The sequence below is a fragment of the Lampetra planeri genome, chromosome 33 (genome assembly GCF_965212315.1).
Source record: "Lampetra planeri chromosome 33, kcLamPlan1.2.h2, whole genome shotgun sequence".
NCBI lineage: Eukaryota > Metazoa > Chordata > Hyperoartia > Petromyzontiformes > Petromyzontidae > Lampetra > Lampetra planeri.
In genome coordinates, this window is record NC_136139.1 from 2,000,917 (window position 1) to 2,017,857 (window position 16,941).

At 48.9% G+C, this 16,941-nt stretch overlaps 1 protein-coding gene and 1 long non-coding RNA gene across 6 annotated transcripts; one reads left to right on the top strand and one right to left on the bottom strand.

The window, feature by feature from the left end:
• Positions 1 to 1,048: 1,048 nt before the first annotated feature.
• Positions 1,049 to 11,119, top strand: LOC144729600 (uncharacterized). The gene is made up of 2 exons (XR_013587732.1): positions 1,049 to 1,300; positions 10,552 to 11,119. It is a non-coding gene; the product is annotated as an uncharacterized LOC144729600 (long non-coding RNA).
• Positions 7,881 to 16,128, bottom strand: COA6 (cytochrome c oxidase assembly factor 6). 5 transcript variants are annotated; one of them, XM_078609969.1, is made up of 3 exons: positions 15,907 to 16,128; positions 10,570 to 10,808; positions 7,881 to 8,604 (listed from the first exon to the last, which is right to left on the bottom strand). In XM_078609969.1, the coding sequence occupies exons 2-3, from the start codon at positions 10,723 to 10,725 to the stop codon at positions 8,503 to 8,505; spliced, it is 258 nt and encodes an 85-aa protein (XP_078466095.1). In that variant the 5' UTR covers positions 10,726 to 10,808; positions 15,907 to 16,128; the 3' UTR covers positions 7,881 to 8,502. The 5 variants fall into 5 exon arrangements, with proteins under 5 accessions (XP_078466095.1, XP_078466096.1, XP_078466098.1 ...); XM_078609970.1 differs by having other exon boundaries at positions 10,570 to 10,786; positions 15,907 to 16,112; XM_078609972.1 differs by having other exon boundaries at positions 16,053 to 16,069.
• Between the last annotated feature and the right edge of the window lie 813 nt (positions 16,129 to 16,941).

A 16,941-nucleotide genomic window follows, 5' to 3' on the forward strand; every position in this document is an offset into this window, starting at 1 on the left:
AGCGATTTGAAGCATGTTTTATATATTTTGGGGGGGGGGACAGAGTATTGTGGCGTCATTTAACGGGGGGGTCTGACTTTTGTGACGCCGTGTGACGAGGGGGGGGGGGGGGGGAAATCGTCCAAAATGGCGTGACGTCATTTATGGACGGCCCCTTGCAAGCGGCGATCAGTTTGCAAGTAGGGGGCCGAGGGTGCCGCGTGTCCTAACGTTGTCATTTGCGGGGGTGGGGGGTTGTTGTTGTGGTCCCTGACGCTGGCACACCGATGGCCTTACCCCGGTGGTTCTCAGGTTCTCAAACCTTTACTGCAGCCTTTGGTGCTCAATCGGTGAAAAAAAGTAGAATGTTAATAAACGCGTATAGGGGTTTGATGAAACAAAGTAGGTTGTACTTACGTGCCCGTTCTTAATTTCTGTTTCGATGATTTACCTTCTCAAACAAATCTGTCCGTGTCTCGCACCCCCAGAAAGGGCATCTTGCACCCCCAGGGGGTGCAGCGTGCATCCAGGTGGAGAAGAACCACACGGGGCCCTATCCGATTCGGGTGACGTCGGGGGGGGGGGCATCTTTATCTTCGACAGTAAAGCAGACGGTACGTATTCACGGTTAATGCACCCAGAGTAATAACCAGGGCAGCCCGCCCGATTGGAATCGCAACCGCTCGATGCCGAGGCGTGTCACCGAGTCAGTAAATGATGAATCGATGCGCATCCCTTACTCAACTCTTATTGATTGCACCGTTAATCCTTCAAATTGGGCGGGCTACGGTGAAGGGAATGCGACGATCCACTGCACAACTTTCTCTTTAGCATACGCATCGCGTGAATGGCTCGGAATTGGTGGGGCTGATTTTAAATTAAAAGTGCGGCCCTTGAAGTCTTTGCTCACGACACTTGAGGGAGCTCGACAGAGCCCCCTTCTAGGCGATATGAATGTAACATGTTGAACTTCTTTCGCACCGTACGTAGTCAACCGTGCTACTCTCCCATGCTGACCTGAAGTCTGTGAATATGGGAGTACCCACACTTTAGCTCACCACAGGTCGCCTGCCTGCTCATCGACTGCGGGGAACCGCGTTTATACCACTGGGTGGACAAAATCGGTGGCATTTTAAGAGCGCTGGCCCGCATTGCTTCGACTGCCGCGCCAGGAGATCGACCCGGCGACCTCTGGATTGCAAGTCCGGGGTGCTGACCATCACACACCACGACAACCACCACCCTGGCGGCTCTCATCCCGTAGGTCGCACTCCCCTAAGGCGGGTGGGAGGTGCAGGCTACGCCGTTGGACACCGTGCAGGTGAGAAGTGTCGAACGTGGTGGGGGGGTGGGGGGGTGTGGGGGCTGTCTGGGTTAAACTCCAGCCCACGTCCAGCCTCGAGTAGCCGCTGCCCTGGGCTCCGGCACGGCCCCCCGGATTCCTCACCCCGCGCGGTTAACTGCGCAAACAGCCTCAATTTTCAGCCTATGACTAAGCCTTGGGCCTCCCTGTTAATGGCTTTAATCGCCAGGTCCCAAGGGTTTGACGCAGACGAGGGCTGCAGGCACGCGGGGTCACCCAGGTATGTCCAGGCGTCGGGTTTCGCGCGGGACTCGTGGCTCGAAAGGTCGGCAAAAAGAGAGAAACCCAGAGTTTATAGAGATAATCACGTTTTTAATTATTTCACCCGGTGAGTCTGTTGAGATTCATTATCGGGGGGAGGGGCTGTCTTTTTCACCGGAGCCCGAATTAACCACGTCTGTGTAGGAACGTGGTTACTATTATTGTCATTTAGTTGTTAATTTCGCAATTTAGTTCCGGCCTGTGACATCGGCACGCGATGACACACGCTTGTGAATGAAGTCACGTGTTCTACAGTAAGGCTCACTTAACACCAGACACAGAGCGCTTTGATCATTTCGCCAAACTAATTGCCGGGTGATTGTTGAAATCAAAACACTGACTCCATGGAAACTGGCTCAATGGAAAGCCAAATTAGCCAGCAAACTGAATATGCACGCTCATTTTTTACAATCTAAACAGGATATCTAAATCCTTGAATATATTACTGAACCAATTGTATAGTCTCTTCCTTGTCTAAAACGAACAATTTAACTTTTTATTCTTTTCCCAACGTGTATCGGAACACTACTGCCTGCATCAACAGTGAGCTACCACGTGACCTCGTCGCAAAGGACAATACAAAATTAGCTGATAAGATACAAGAGATTGTTTTGAATTCGAATTAATTCCAACTACGTACGGTAGTCGAGTGGGAAGTAAAGTATCGTTCCATATGCCTAAACAATAGAGATAGAGAAACAATAGAGGAGGAACAATAGAGGAGGAACAATAGAGACAGAGAAACAATAGAGATGATCACTGCGGTAGTTCTCAACCTGTCGGGGTCCGCACGGCCATGGGCAAGTGGTCTGTGTCACTGTTGAAGATACCACAGATTCACACATGCCCCTTGAGAATCAGAAAACTATTTCGATTTAAGGCTTTCGTGACTGCAGGGATTCATCTTCTTGGTTCTTTCGGTAAAGTCACGTAGAAGGGAAGTAATACAATAATAATAATATTATTTTATTATTATTTTATATAGATTTTTTTTATTTTATTACTTCCCTTCTACGTGACTTTACCGAAAGAACCAAGAAGATGAATCGGAAAACACTTTTAAAATGTAACTATGTACGCGTGTTGAACTTCTTTCGCACCGTACATAGCCGACCGTGCGAATCGGAGGTACCGCTGGAGGAAAAACTAAACGCAACAAGCAGCTCTAAAGAAATGAGTTTTATTCGCGAGTGTGAGTTGTTGATATTGTTGTTAACTCTGCTTGTGCACCACTGCCAACACAGCAGCTACAGCATCACAAAACATTCGCAAATACTACGATTTATTTTTCTTTCCACGACACACCGGATTTATTTTCCTGACCATTGCAACAACTATTAAGATTCGTGAATAAAAAAAGCAAGTTAATAACATCGAGGGCTTTAAAAAAAGTTTTTACAGCGCTTGTAGTGGTAGTTTCAATTTAGAAAACTATGTTATTGGAGCATGGTGGCTCACGGGAATTGGGCCCAACATCTGGGGGAACAACCTCTCTGGAAGAGGGGTTCGTTATTAACGCCGATGATTTTTGTACCATGTTTGAGAATGTCTACAAAACGCAGTGGCATTGTTTCCACAAACCCCATGCCTCGATTTCCACCTCGGTACATCTTTCCGAGTTTACCAATTTGAATAGATCGCCGAGTTCATAGCGGATGCGCTAACCAGCAACGCTGCTGCGCCACTGCTGAAAAATGTAAAAATATATTCCGGACCCGAGGATAAAAAATGTGGTTTATAAAATTACTGCGAGAGCTTTCTTGTCCATTGTCACGACTTGACCTTCTGTTCTCTGTGCTAATCATAGCCGTTAATGCGCAGAGGATTAACCCAGCTACTGAGATAGGCAGATGGGGTCCTGAAACATCCACATCATTGAAGAGACATATGCCTTGACATTTTACTAGATTGGTTTATAAATGCATTTGTTTATTACTGAAATTGTTGCCATATTATTTGGGTCTATCGGTAAAGTCACGTAGATAGGTTATTTTCTTTGAACCTATCTACGTGACTTTAAGACCCAAGGAATATGAATTCCTGCAGTCACGAAAGATTTGAAATTGTTACCATTTACATTTCATATCTTAATAAAAATAACAATAATGTACGGCCCTTTGTACATTCACTCGCTGATTTAATGCCTCCCTCTCAACCATGTGGAGGTTGTTTGGACATATCAAATGTGTTATTGCTGGTTGGTGAGGTGGTGGTGGTAGTGGTGGAGGAGGGTCAAGGAGGGCAAAACCAATTCAGATATCACTCGCCGCCACTGATCTTAGCCCTGGCTACCAATTTAATTTTGGTTGCTGGATTCAGAGCGTGTGGTGTAAAGTGTTAACCACTGCGCCACCACTCTCCTCTTCGTCTTCCCATTTGTGTTCGAGGGGCCACACCGTGGCCTGGCAGAAGGTGGCACAGCAAAAAAACTTAAAACTCCACCTGTTCCATCTGAGTGGGATAGAGTGTTTCCCCCTCGCACGCGTGGGTAATTTTTTTTCCAGGTTGCTCCGGTTTTCTCCAACATGTAAACACTCGTTAACTGGCTAATGATAACTTAACATCTGGAAGAGAGAATCGCAGATCTTGGAGAGGTGGGGTGGTGGTGGAAATTTTACACCTCCTCACTGCCTTGCTGTCTCTCTACAAGTTGAAATTATGATTAAGACAAGACTGGGGGTGTGGGCGGGGTGGGACCTTACAACACAATGTCGCGTAACCACGCGGACACCCAGTGCAGTGATTATTGTGCCCGGTGTGATCGTCATCTGCTAGAGATGTTCACGTGCTCGACTTTTCCACAAATCCCCTTACCCCTCAGTGCCCCCAGTGCTTTGGATATGCGACGTTGGTTCTGTAAAATCCCCAAACTCGTGCGGTTTGTGTTGTTGTTGATCCTCCTCAGCCGCGGAATATTGCGTGTCCACGTGGGCTGATAGCAAACAAAGACAACGATCATCCGTATAGCCTTGATAGACTGTTGGGGCAAGTGCTGTTGGCGAGCGCCTATAGATGTGAACTACCTCGCCTCGTACGCAGGAGGTCGCGGGTTCGATCCCGACACTGACGCCTGCTGTATATTTGGAGTCTGCGTGTCTCTCTCTCTCATCATCACGGTGGCTAGATGTTGACTACCTCGCCTGGTCTACAGGAGGTCGTGGGTTCGATTCCGACCCTGACGCCTGCTGTATATTTGGCGGTTGCATGTCTTTCTCTCATCATCATCACGGTGGCTAGGAGATGTTAACTACCTCGCCTGGTGTAGAGGTCGCGGGTTCGATCCCGACCCTGACGCCTGCTGTATATTTGGAGTTTGCGTGTCTCTCTCTCATCATCATCACGGCTAGGAGATGTTAACCACCTTGCCTGGTGTACAAGAGGTCACGGGTTCGATCCCGACCCTGACGCCTGCTGCTGTATATTTGGAGGTTGCATGTTTCCCCGGCGGTCGCGTGGATTTTCCTGCGGGTGGGTCCTCCGCTCTTTCCCTCCACGTGATAAGCCCCGCTTCCTCGAGCTATCATTTGTGGACAGGTCGCTTCTGAAAAAGAGCTGTATATCTCAGTGGGGCTTGCGTGCTAAAATTAAAAAAATAGTTTCTAGTTAAAATGTTTTTTTAACTGAAAGAAAGCTTCGATAAGCCACTGTGGGGGAACACATCCAACGCATGGAAGGAAGAGGGAGTAAGATTATGCGACTGTGCAGAGTGGGATGATGTACTTGGACCGTACACCTCCGTCAGTGTTGATGTTCTCGTCGTCAATGTGGCAACACAATATTAAAACAAGACCTGCTTTCTGTGGGAACATGTTCACAATACGCGCACACAACCACAACCCACAGGCTCAGCAGCTCGATTGGGCGGTCAACTCACGAGGCAGGTGCCGTGAGCGCAGCGGCTGATTATATCAACTATGTAACACAATTTTTGCTACACAGTGAATTAGAATCGCCGCTGTACACCGACCACACTGCCACACCGCGCGTGGCGGAGTGCTGCTCGCGTGCAGAGGTTTGATCAATGACGCCCCCTGGCGTGAAGGCAGCCGGGTCATATTCCAGCGCACGTTGAAAGCGATGCTAAATGCCAACCAATGTCGAAGTCTGCCTGAGCTGTCACCCGTACGGTTTACCCCGCATTCTTGTGCAGGGAAATGGAGTTTTCAGGTCCATACGGCGTGCAGCCGTTTGCAAGACGGGAACAACAACAACACATCAATTTGTTTGTGTTTCTCCCTTGTGATGGGACTTTGTAGGATGAACGCAGAGATTGATAACGGGCACGGGGTGACCAATAATGTCTGGATTGGTCTGTAATAAGGTCGGGCACTGACAAGGGGTTTACAGGTTTGTTATTGCCACTAGAGGAGGGCTTCATGTAGTTTTGCTCTTCCCCCAGAGGTTGGTTGCGTTGCATGGCCAACAATCACACGACCGTGGCTTGTCTGTAATGTATCTACGTATCTCTATGTATCTGTCTCTCTACGAGTGTCTACGGACCTCTACGTTTATCTTTGGGTCTCGATGTATAAACCATGAGTGTGTCGCTGTGCGTTTACTCGATGGTCCATAGTTTGTGTCACACTCACTATACCGTGGCTTGTCTTTAATTTTGAATTTTGAAGATGTGCGCATCGGCCCGTTGATGTTCTGATGCGGATGATTGTTCCAGCAGTGTCTGCGAGGAGGAGGAATCAAACGCAGGAGGCGAGCGAGTGTGTTTGGCTTTCATGCCGGACGCACAACCGATGGGGCGAGTCCTTGCCACCGTGTCGAGTTGCAATTCACACAATTGGGATTAATTGGTTAAAGTTCACGATCGTGATATTGATCCCAAGTGTTTACTCTAAGCAACTTGCTTCAAGTGCAAACGCTTAAGCTGAAATTAACCCATTTAACACGCGTGTGTGTGTGCGTGCAATACACGGGTTCTCGATTGCAGCCCCAAGCAAATGGTCAGTTGGGCGCCTTTGTTCAGAAGCTATGCATGCACTGCAGGTAACAGACCACGATTCTTGCACGTGGAGATGTTCAAATATATAGTCTCACAACCCGGCTGAGAGGGAATCATTTCAGCAGCATTCATTCAGTACAGCGTCCGGTGTCTCATCAGCAGTCAGGCCTGCTTTAAACGTAACAAGTCCAGTTTTCTTGGGACTTTTATCCTTTGTGGAAAGACAACATATTCGGAGGCATTGATCGTCTATTTTAATTTATATTCTCCACAATGCTACCCATTTACTTTGACCACCCTGGGGAATATTGTTGCCACGATATTAGCCACTCTACAATAATACATCTTATGATATAAGCTCCAAATAAATCATATCCATTTAGCAAAATATCGTTATAAAATCTCCCTGCGCGCCAAGATAAAATGGTCCAAGTTTCTTGAGTACTCCCTGCCTGTCCACCCAGCGGCATGAGTACACCACAGCCGGCAATCGTGTGGTGTGGCGGGGTAAAGTATGGGTACTCACACCTCTCCAAAGACGTCTTGGCCAGCGTGGCAGAGCTGCAGCGGCCAAATACCGCACAGAGGGGAGCGGCTCTACGTGGAATCCCTGCCACCAGCTGTGGCAGAGGCGAGATGTTAATGCCCTCACCTCGTATACAGGTTGTGGGTTCAATCCCAACCCTGACACATGGTGTATATTTGGAGTTTGCATGTCTCTCCCCGTGGTCACGTGGATTTTTCTTCAGGTCCTCCGGGTTTTCCCTCCACATTTAGAATCAACATCACGTGTTTTTAGAGTATTTGGCTGCTATAAATTACCACGTGATAAGCCACTTCGTTGAACTATCATTTGTGTTGGCCAGGCCGCTTCTGAAAAAGAGCCACGTAGCTCGGTGGGCCTCACTTGGTAAAACAAAATAGTTTATAAAGTTAGTTTATAGTATATAGGCAAGCAATTGCAGGGCTGCATCTTTACTTTTAAATAACCACAGAGGTGGCGGTGGGGGGGGGTGGAGGCTGCAGCGAGTCGTGAAATGGAAGGAGACCCCCGGGTTCACTGCGTCGTGACACGGAACACTCCAGGCCGACCGTGGCTGCAACGCCGCCCTAACGGAGTCGCCTGCCGATGGAATATTCATCGCCGTGTGGTCTTGGTGGGGTGGGGGGCTCTCGAGGACACGCCGCGGGGGGGTGGGGAGGGTTGTCAGCGCCCCGGCCCAGGTGCCCGGCTAAAGCCCGGATTGACTGATATCTCGTTCAAAGTCCGTTTAGCCAATCTGCCGTCAAAAGTGCTCACCGTATCGCGACAGACGAATGGTGTGGTTTTTTTCTTTCTGTTTTTAATAGGATGATCATACTCTGGGCGACAGTAATCCACAACAATAATGTGAGAATAATGTCATATATATTTACAACAAATGATGTGTTTGATAAGACTGCATGAGTTAAAAAGTTGTTTTAACAATATTCATATAAGCAGCATGGGTGTTCTTGCATGTGTCGATGGTCACAAAGCTAATTGAACAATTTGCTCAATCGTCCTCATCTCAAACTAAACTTTATGGACAACGGAGTCTTGTGGGTTATCAAGTGGTTGTTATATTTTTTTATTTGACACCCTCCCTGCCCCCTTACTTTAACTAACAATTTGGAGAAGTAAACATTTCCGCACAATATGGGCATTGTGCACCGAGCATTGGCAACGCAGCTCGCTTTGACCAACGCGTCACCAACCAACGAGGCCATGCCGTTACAAACTAATCCCTCTCGGGCGGGAGGGGGGGGGCACTAAACAGAATCCCTGCTCGCTCGGAGCGCGACGCTTTAGACGAGGCAACGGAGAGGGGTGGTGGGTGAGGCGGACACGGGAAACGCTGTGGAGAAGCCTCCACACTCCCAGACTTGTAGGGCCACCGACGAGCTGATGGCGGTCAGGTCCTTGTCAGGATTTGCCGCCTTGATTCTCTTGGTATGGCTGAAAGCCCTCCGTCTCCAGCTTCTCCTTGAATTTCAGGTAATCCCTCCTGCGGTCAAAATACTTGGTCTGTGACAGAAGGGAATCGGCGGGGGGGAGGGGGGGCGAGGGAGCGGGGAGCAGATGCGTTATTACACAGGTGCACTTTGCCAGGGTTTAATTCTTAGGGGTATTTTTTTCTCTCTCTCTCTCGTGTTTTTTGTTTTTGGGCCCCGCAGCGAGTTCCCTCGCAGAAATTGTTTTGCCGAGGTTTTTGAAAAGCTCAACAAAGGGTGAACTCGGCATGACTCTGTGACGGGGGGGCAGGGGGGGGGGCGAGATGTCCGGGTGGCACACGGCTTCACGTCGACAAGGACGAGGCCGCAACGTCACCAGGGCGCCTTTGCTTTCGTATCGCCGCAATCCGCAGCGAAGCATCGGAGAAAACCATCACCGTAAATAAAATACCATCGACACAAATTACGTATGGACTGTGTCGGTAGTTGTAGGGGGCACTGCCGGGTGTTGGTCGAGTGGTGGTGGGTACCGCCACGGCAAACGAGTTTTGTAGTGCGGGTGAGCGTTGGTGAGTGTCAATTTGAGTCCTGCGTGTTGAGTGTCGCTGAGTGTGCTCCCACACTCAGTGACACTCAACAGCGATTGGTTGAAATACTGCACCCAAGTGAACAGCTACTTCGTGATTCTACTAACGAATACCCACAGCTGTAGATATCTGCAGTGTACGTCCGACATCACGGAACTCCCTTAATGCAATGCACGTTCGCCTCTGCCACGTGAAAGATCGCAGTGGGCCCTCGGCTGGATCTGAACAAAGAAGTCACTCGTTTGTTTTCCCCACTCAAAACAACACTCCGCACGGGGTGCGCGCACGTGCGGTTTGAGCGCCCGCCGCTCACTCCGTGCCTCCTCTTGCGTGCCGTCACAATATTGCCTTTGTTAACTTGCTATATAGGGACAATGAAACTTCGCTTCAAACAAAAAAAAAAGATCCTGTGCTTGGTCTTGCACAAGGCCTCCGTATGAACTCGGGGGAGTAAACAGGTGTAGCTTTACCGGCGGAGGTGAGACACTGAACCAGCTGGAATGCCAGCGGGCCGAGTTCAAAAGACGTCCGCTAAGACGGCTGTTGTTGAGTATGGCCTGGGTTAATCCTGGCCCTCGGGCAAACTGCACAGCGCTACAATTAGTTCACGATAAGAAGCCCAAAAAATCATTAGTAACACGACTATAAAGATAAAGGGACATCCCCTGCTATTGCTTGCTTACTGCAACACTGCTGGCGGAAGGGCCGCCACTAGAGGGAGCTCTAAAGCCCCTCTAGCGTGTATTTTGGCCTCCTCTTCCACTCTGGCTAGACTTCTTGTAAGAGTTGGGAGTAACCCACGCCATGCGACCTGCCGAACGACTAACGGTGGTGTATTCGTTTATCATGCTGGGGTGGAAAGAGACGTGAGAATTTAAATACCGGGCAAGCAATGCTACCATAACTACTCAATAACGAAGCGGTAACCGTGAAATTGCAAAACATCCCAATGTGGGATACTCCTGTAGGGCGGAAATGCTTTCCCGGGCAAGTAAATTACACGCTCATTATTTTACGTTTATTGACAAGCTGTGTTTACAATCAACATCAGTTCACATCAGATGTGAAGTGAATTGACCTGATCTGAACTGGATCTATGTCAAGCAGAGTCATGCTCATTGACACAAACAGAAAATACGGAACGACCCCCCCCTACCCCCCCATTTCAAAAATAAACACGGATTCCTCGTTTTGAAAATCCCCATTTAGCCTCCCATAGGTCGACGCAGCCTGAACTGATTTACCAAGTAGAGGTGCGATGAGTAAACATCGCCACTCGGGAGACAAAGGTGGCCGGGCGCGGCGCTGGCCACCCACGCACTTCCTGTGCCGTGCCGGCCTTCACAGGTGCTACTCCTCGCTAACAGCACTTGCCCCAACAGTCTGTTAAGGCTCCACGGGGGATGTTTGTCTTTGTGTGTGTGTGCGCGAAGGCAGAGAGCAGCACACACCCACTGCCGAGGGCAGGCCTCCACGAACTCCTTGCGCAGGGCGGCGCATTCCGACTCGGGGTTGCGCCCAGCCGCTTCGCTCGCGTCCGCGCACTTCCAGAAGGCGTCGCGGCCAGACCAGCAGCGGCGCCGTTCCTCGCCCGACGGGGCCGTCATCCCCGGCTCCCTGCAGCCTGTCCCACGGCTGCTGCAGCACGCAGCGCAGAGGCAGGGGGCACTGCTCGCAAGGAAACGGCACACTGACCCAGCACCTCCGATTAGCAAGTTTGGCTACGGACGGTGCGTAAGAGGTTCAACATGCATAAAACACGAGACGCTGACCAATGGAGATTATAAGCAGAGCACTGACCACAAGAGAACACCACCAGTCAATACAAGACACTGACCACAAGGGAACAGCACACTGACCAACACAGGAGAGACCATTTTTTTCCCCTCCTGATGACGACCACTTGCATTGCGATAGAAACGTCGTAGTTTTTTAGTTATTTTTTTGTTATTTTCTTTGAACCTATCTACGTGACTTTACCGAACGACCCAAAGAATATAACAGCATAGAGCATATGTGCACTGCATCAACTATAACATCACAGCCATTGGATCACTGATCATCAAATGAGCACTGAAATCCAGAGCAAATGCACGAGCATGGGAGTGACCAACATCCACAGCACTGAGCGTATCTAAGCGTCGCGCTGACCACGAGGGAATGGTGTTGACCAACGCAGCACGGACGATGTGAGTACGGCACCAGCCCTAACCTCACAGCATTGGCCAACAAAATGAGCACTTGCAAACATACTGAGAGCAGTGACCAGTGGCAAGTAACCACAGCATTGGCCATACAAGCAAGTCACTGACCACAAGAGAACGGGATTGGCCAACACAGGACAGACTGGACATATGTGAAGAAGAGCTTTATAGCTCACTGGATTCCTCCAGTATAAGTAAATATTCTGATTCTGACAGACAATATCAGCACGGCCTGCGAAGTAGCATGGTTGGCACGGGCCCTGGTGCAAGCGAGCTTGATCAGAAACAGAATGAACGCCGCTCCATTCAGTTCCTGAGGAAGCACCCCAGAAAGTGGAGCGAAACGTCGGACATTGCGCGGAACAACACCGCGGGTACGGACCTGAAACTACATCGGCGAGCTCCACATCTCCACCGTCGTGACCTCTGGTAAGCATACCGCGAATTAGCGTCAGGACTTTATGTGAGGATGTACTTAACAGGTTTGATGAGAAGACCGTGTACATATACGCGATACGTTTTGCACATACGGCAATTTCATGCAGATTAGCGCCCACTCTCTAGGGGATGTCAACTGCTTCCTGATTATAATTCACCCTGACCTGTCTCTCACCGACCTGTGTGTTCACATTGCGCATGCGGGGACGTGACGATTAGCTGTGCCCGTATTCTAGCAGTCTGCACAGGTGGGTAACACGCATGTCACCCCCCACCCCCTCCTTCACCTACTGTGCAAGTGTATTGTTGACTTTAACAGCCCTGATTAAACTGCCACGACCTGCTGAAAACATTAAAATGTTAACGTCCCCAATACACAACGGATCACACTCCCCCTCTCACCCAGAGCCTCCACGACTAACATTACCCCTAATTAGCATAGTGTTTCAACAAAATAAGGTATAAGCAAATGCATGGATTGTTACACTTTCCAGAATGTGCTTGTCTTTCCAAGTATTTACTGATGACTATGGAAGCAAAATGCACTTGCTTGTTTGTTTTCAATTAGTGCTTTATTGGCCCTGGTTTGTCCCATATCTGGCCAGGTCACCGAGTGATAAGCCCATCATCCCACCAGGGTCGATAAATCAGGCACCACTTTGTGGTTGTGCAATGGATAGACCCACCCCCACCATAGGAAAATGTGAAATGGCCACCAATGGCTCTTCAAGGCTGTAAACTGGAGATTAACACCACCACAGTGCCGATTCGAGCAGGATATCACTCCTTACGTTTTTTGGCGGACATTTCAATGACACAATATTAAATTGCTGCACTATAATTGGCCATTATCAATCCACCGCTGAATGAATGTCTCTCCAAGTAGTCAATCCTGAGATCTAGCTAAATTGCAACAATCCTCTGGGAGAGTGATATGGGAGTGTAACCTCACCATGCCCGCTCAATGTGTGTTGAAGATCCAGTACTCGCCGGACATGGGGAACACGCAAAACGCACAATTACACAAAATGACGGTTGGCTTCGTTCTGGAGAATACATAAAGCAACAAGATATTTAAGCGGACAATGTCCCCTTCATGTACGTCTTTCGACGTACAAAATAAAATTCGAAGATTTGTTTTGTTGCAGAACCACAGCCTTCTGGGGGGTGTATTATTTCAGCTGAATTGATTCAATACGAGCAAACTCACATTCAGGTCACCACAGCCACCTCCGAGTTTGCAAGACAAAATACTGTATTCCATGTCAAAGTTAAAAATAGTTTTTAGCTTTGGTATGAAAACCCTGAGTATGACTCTACATCTCCTCTACTTCCAATCCCTCTCTCTGTGCCGTCTCCTTTGTCAACCTCCGTCGGCGATCATGTCCATGACGTTGCATTTATACTTGTTGTTAATCAAGTCATCTGCCAGCGTGGGATGACAACAGAATATACTGGACTACCATTGTCATAAACACAATGCCTTGAAATCATAAAAAACATACATTTAAGAGAAATAAACCACTTTTCAGAGCCTGTGACGGGAAGATAGATGATTGTGAAAATAGAATAAGTATTTTAGAATATTACGTCTTGAAGGGGTCTAAACAATGGTTACAATGTGACCACATTTTCATAAATTTGTCGACCAAATGTTCGTCAAATCACGCGGCTGCCTTGGGCTCCGTTTACCCGTTAGAGGTCCTATTCACTTTCCGCGCTTTTAGCTTTTGAAATATAAAGGGCCACTCTTTGTATAGCTTTGGTATAGGTTCATGGTTTGGGCTTAAGATTTAGGGCTTCATCGTTACGGGACAGTTGTACCAAATGTTACTACTTCACCTACCACGCATGTGCAGGGCCATTAGTTTAACATGTAGGCTTTCGCGACCAATATAATCCATAATACAGGTTTTTTTGGGGGGTAGATCGCGTAAATATGAATGGAAAAAAACCAGGAGTATTTCTCCACATATCTGGCTGTCCGCCTGATGATGTTAGTGGTAATTACTGTCGAAACGTCGTACTCAGATTGTGTATGTTGTGGATTTGCTCTCCAACACGCAGTTGTGCTGTACTCGTAACGAATTGGCATGTTCTGTTACGTGAGCAAACCTTACTAATTGGCTATGTCGGGTGGTGGCGGGTTTAAAGACACATTCATATTTACACGATTCAACCCAAAAAAACCTTTATGAGGGGCCATTAGTCTCGGCGTATTGTAAAAGTTTCATGGAATACAACATTTGGGGTAAAACTCTTAATATAACCGTCGCATCCTCTAATCCGCGCAAGTGTGGGAAAATCTCGTTTGTTTAAATTACGTCTGCCGGCTTTATTCATTAAAATCAGCAAATTCTAAAATAGGCAAAGCTGATCCACGGATAATTGGATTAATCACGGAATCGGCTCGATCCTGCTGCGGATAAAAGGGATAAGATAACGGTGGATAAGAGGAAGTTTTTTTTACTTCACACGGGTCTTATGGGCACCACCGTTTAACGCGTTTGTCACGGGAGATTTTTTTTCCTTTACGAATTCTGCTCTGCAAAAGAACCACTTGTAGAAAAAGTTTGAACTTTATAACGATTTCGTGTGTTGCACTGCCTCCCCTTTGTCAATCCACCACCCACTGCTGGATGAAGTCCTCCCCACTCCTTTCGGTCATGGGGATTGTGTGACCATACTTCACCCACACTGCTCAGTAGGGATTGGTGAAGAGGTGGGGGGGAGGTGCCCAGGACTACTTTAGATCTCTTTCACGTCGGTGAAATAGATTTCGACGACCGCTTACATATCCCCTGTCCACCCATGGCATAGCCACTGGCAAAACCTCTGGTGTAACCACCAAACGCACATCTCCTTCATGGATGGACAATTAAAGACAATCCACAGTGGTGAGATTGTGGTCATGCCACCCAAACTATGGGACATATCGTAAACCCACAGAGACGCATACAGATACACAGACATACATATTAAAGACGAGCCACGATAGTACGATTGTGGTCACGATATGCAAACTACGGACACACAAAGTAAACCCCTGTATAACCACGCAGGCTTTCGCGGCCGATATTATCCTTAAGGTGTTTTGGGTTCGATCGCGTAGATATAAATGTGTCGTTAAACCCGCCACCACCCGACACCTCGGTGTGCTAAACTAATACCCAATTGGCATGTTCTGTTCACGTGACAAACCTTACTAAATTGGCTGTTGGGTGGTGGAGGGTTTAACGACACATTCATATTCACGCGATCTAACCCAAAAAACTTCGATTATGGATGAATCTCACTGCAGTCTGCACTCGTTCAACGGAGGAACAGCGGAACGACGCAAATGTCTCTCTGCTGAAGCACTCTCGTCTCGGCCAGCGTCAGACCTCGACGTGATTGGCATCTGGCTCCTAAACATTTGTTTCGCTGCCATCGCACGCAAGCAGAGAAGTTGTGTCTGGTGACATGGACGTTCGTGATTTGGTAGCTGGAGGTTTACCCATTTAGCCACAAGTCGCCGGCCTACCACGGGTTCATCCCATAAATGTGCGGTGTGTGGTGAAGGTGGAGCGGTGGCGCAATGGTTAACGCACTTGCGTGCCCGTCCCGGCAAACCCGGCTTGGAATCTCGGCTCTACTGATGAAATACAGTACCACCATTGGCGAGGGACATCTAAACTGCTCCTGTGCGCATCCCTTAAATCTGTGAAAATTAGCGCTGTAGCTCATAGGCTCTCTCCAGTATAAATATTCAGATTAATCGCCTATGTACCAGCGTGGCGAAGTATGGTCACTCCCCCGCACGCAGCCGCCTTCCCCAAAATGACCAACAGCGCCGGGTGGCCTTCATCCAGCAGTGGATTTACGAGGCTGTTGTCACCGTTCAAAGCTCTTCTTGCCGATGATGGCAGCAGCGGCAGCAGCAGCAGCGGTAATATTACGTTCCAGAAGGCAGATACCGATGATGTCTCCCGCTGCTGGCCGCCACGGACGAGGCGGGCTTTACGAGAGAGACACAGAGTTCGCGATCGTGAGTTCGGTGTCGTTTCGCTGTCCCTTCGAAGGCTCCCTCGGGCCGAAGGAACGCGGACGGAAAGTGTCTCGAACGTGACGACGACGACGCAGATCGACAGGAGAGAGACGCCTTACCAACACAAACCCTTCCCGGCAGCTCGCAGCGTCGCGCCTCAGAAATCCGTCAGGTATCGGGGTTGTTGTTGTTTTTAAAAACGTAGTGAAGTTGAAACTTTTTAAACCGGCGATAATTAAACTGTACAGTGCGTTAGGCTACGCACGTGCCGTTGTTGTGACCTTGCCGATCGCGCCGACGGCAGCCGTAAAGCCGGTCCACCACCACGACCGGCGTCCGGAGTCGAGAAGTGTCGCAAAACGCCGCGTGCGGTGGCAGGCCGAGCACGTGGCTTGTGCGCCCTCTGCCGGGCAGAGTTGGATCATCACCACCAGCACCACCACCAACCACCAACCACCACCCACCACCACCACAACCACCACCACAACCACCACCAACCACCACCACCAACAACCACCACCAACCACCACCACCACCAACAACCACCACCAACCACCACCACCAACCACCACCACCAACCACCACGCTCATTCAATTTATTTCGCAGGGGACTGATGTTTGACGCCAGAGCGACGGCTACAATTTCACATTCAGGTTGTCAAGCCCAGACAACCGCGTCCAGGAGCAGCGGAGTGTTTGATCATCGCTGCGACGTCTCCGTGTTTGTGGATCGGGGCATTGCGTTGCGTTGTTATGCGATGTTGCGGTCTGGTTTTTCATTTTCCGTTTGTGCGTCAGGGTATTCGCATCTGCCATGGTTTGTGTCGTGGATGCGGTTTAGGGTGGACCATGAGCTTCGTGGAAGAACAAACGCAGGGATGTTAAGCTACGAAAGTACTTTTACTTTTTAACTACTTTTACTTTACCAAGTAAGGGCCACTGAGCTGCGTAAAAAAAATTCAGCGAGGGTGGCAGGGCCCATGAGTTACATCAGAAGATGATTCCAGGATAATGCCCCATTATCTAAGAATGGTGTTTAACAAGTAGGCTTTCACGACCAATAGTATCCGTAATAAAGGTGTGTTTTTTGGGGTTAGGTCGCGTATATATGTGTCGTTAAACCCGCCACCACCAGATACAGCCAAATTAATAAG

Coding starts and splice junctions, on each gene's coding strand:
- COA6 (XM_078609968.1), bottom strand. CDS start 12,819: ATGTATTCTCCAGAACGAAGCCAACCGTCATTTTGTGTAATTGTGCGT. Junction 10,787..12,712: donor ACACACATTGAGCGGGCATG/GTGAGGTTACAC, acceptor CCTTGCGAGCAG/TGCCCCCTGCCTCTGCGCTG. Junction 8,605..10,569: donor AGGCCTGCCCTCGGCAGTGG/GTGTGTGCTGCT, acceptor CTTCTGTCACAG/ACCAAGTATTTTGACCGCAG.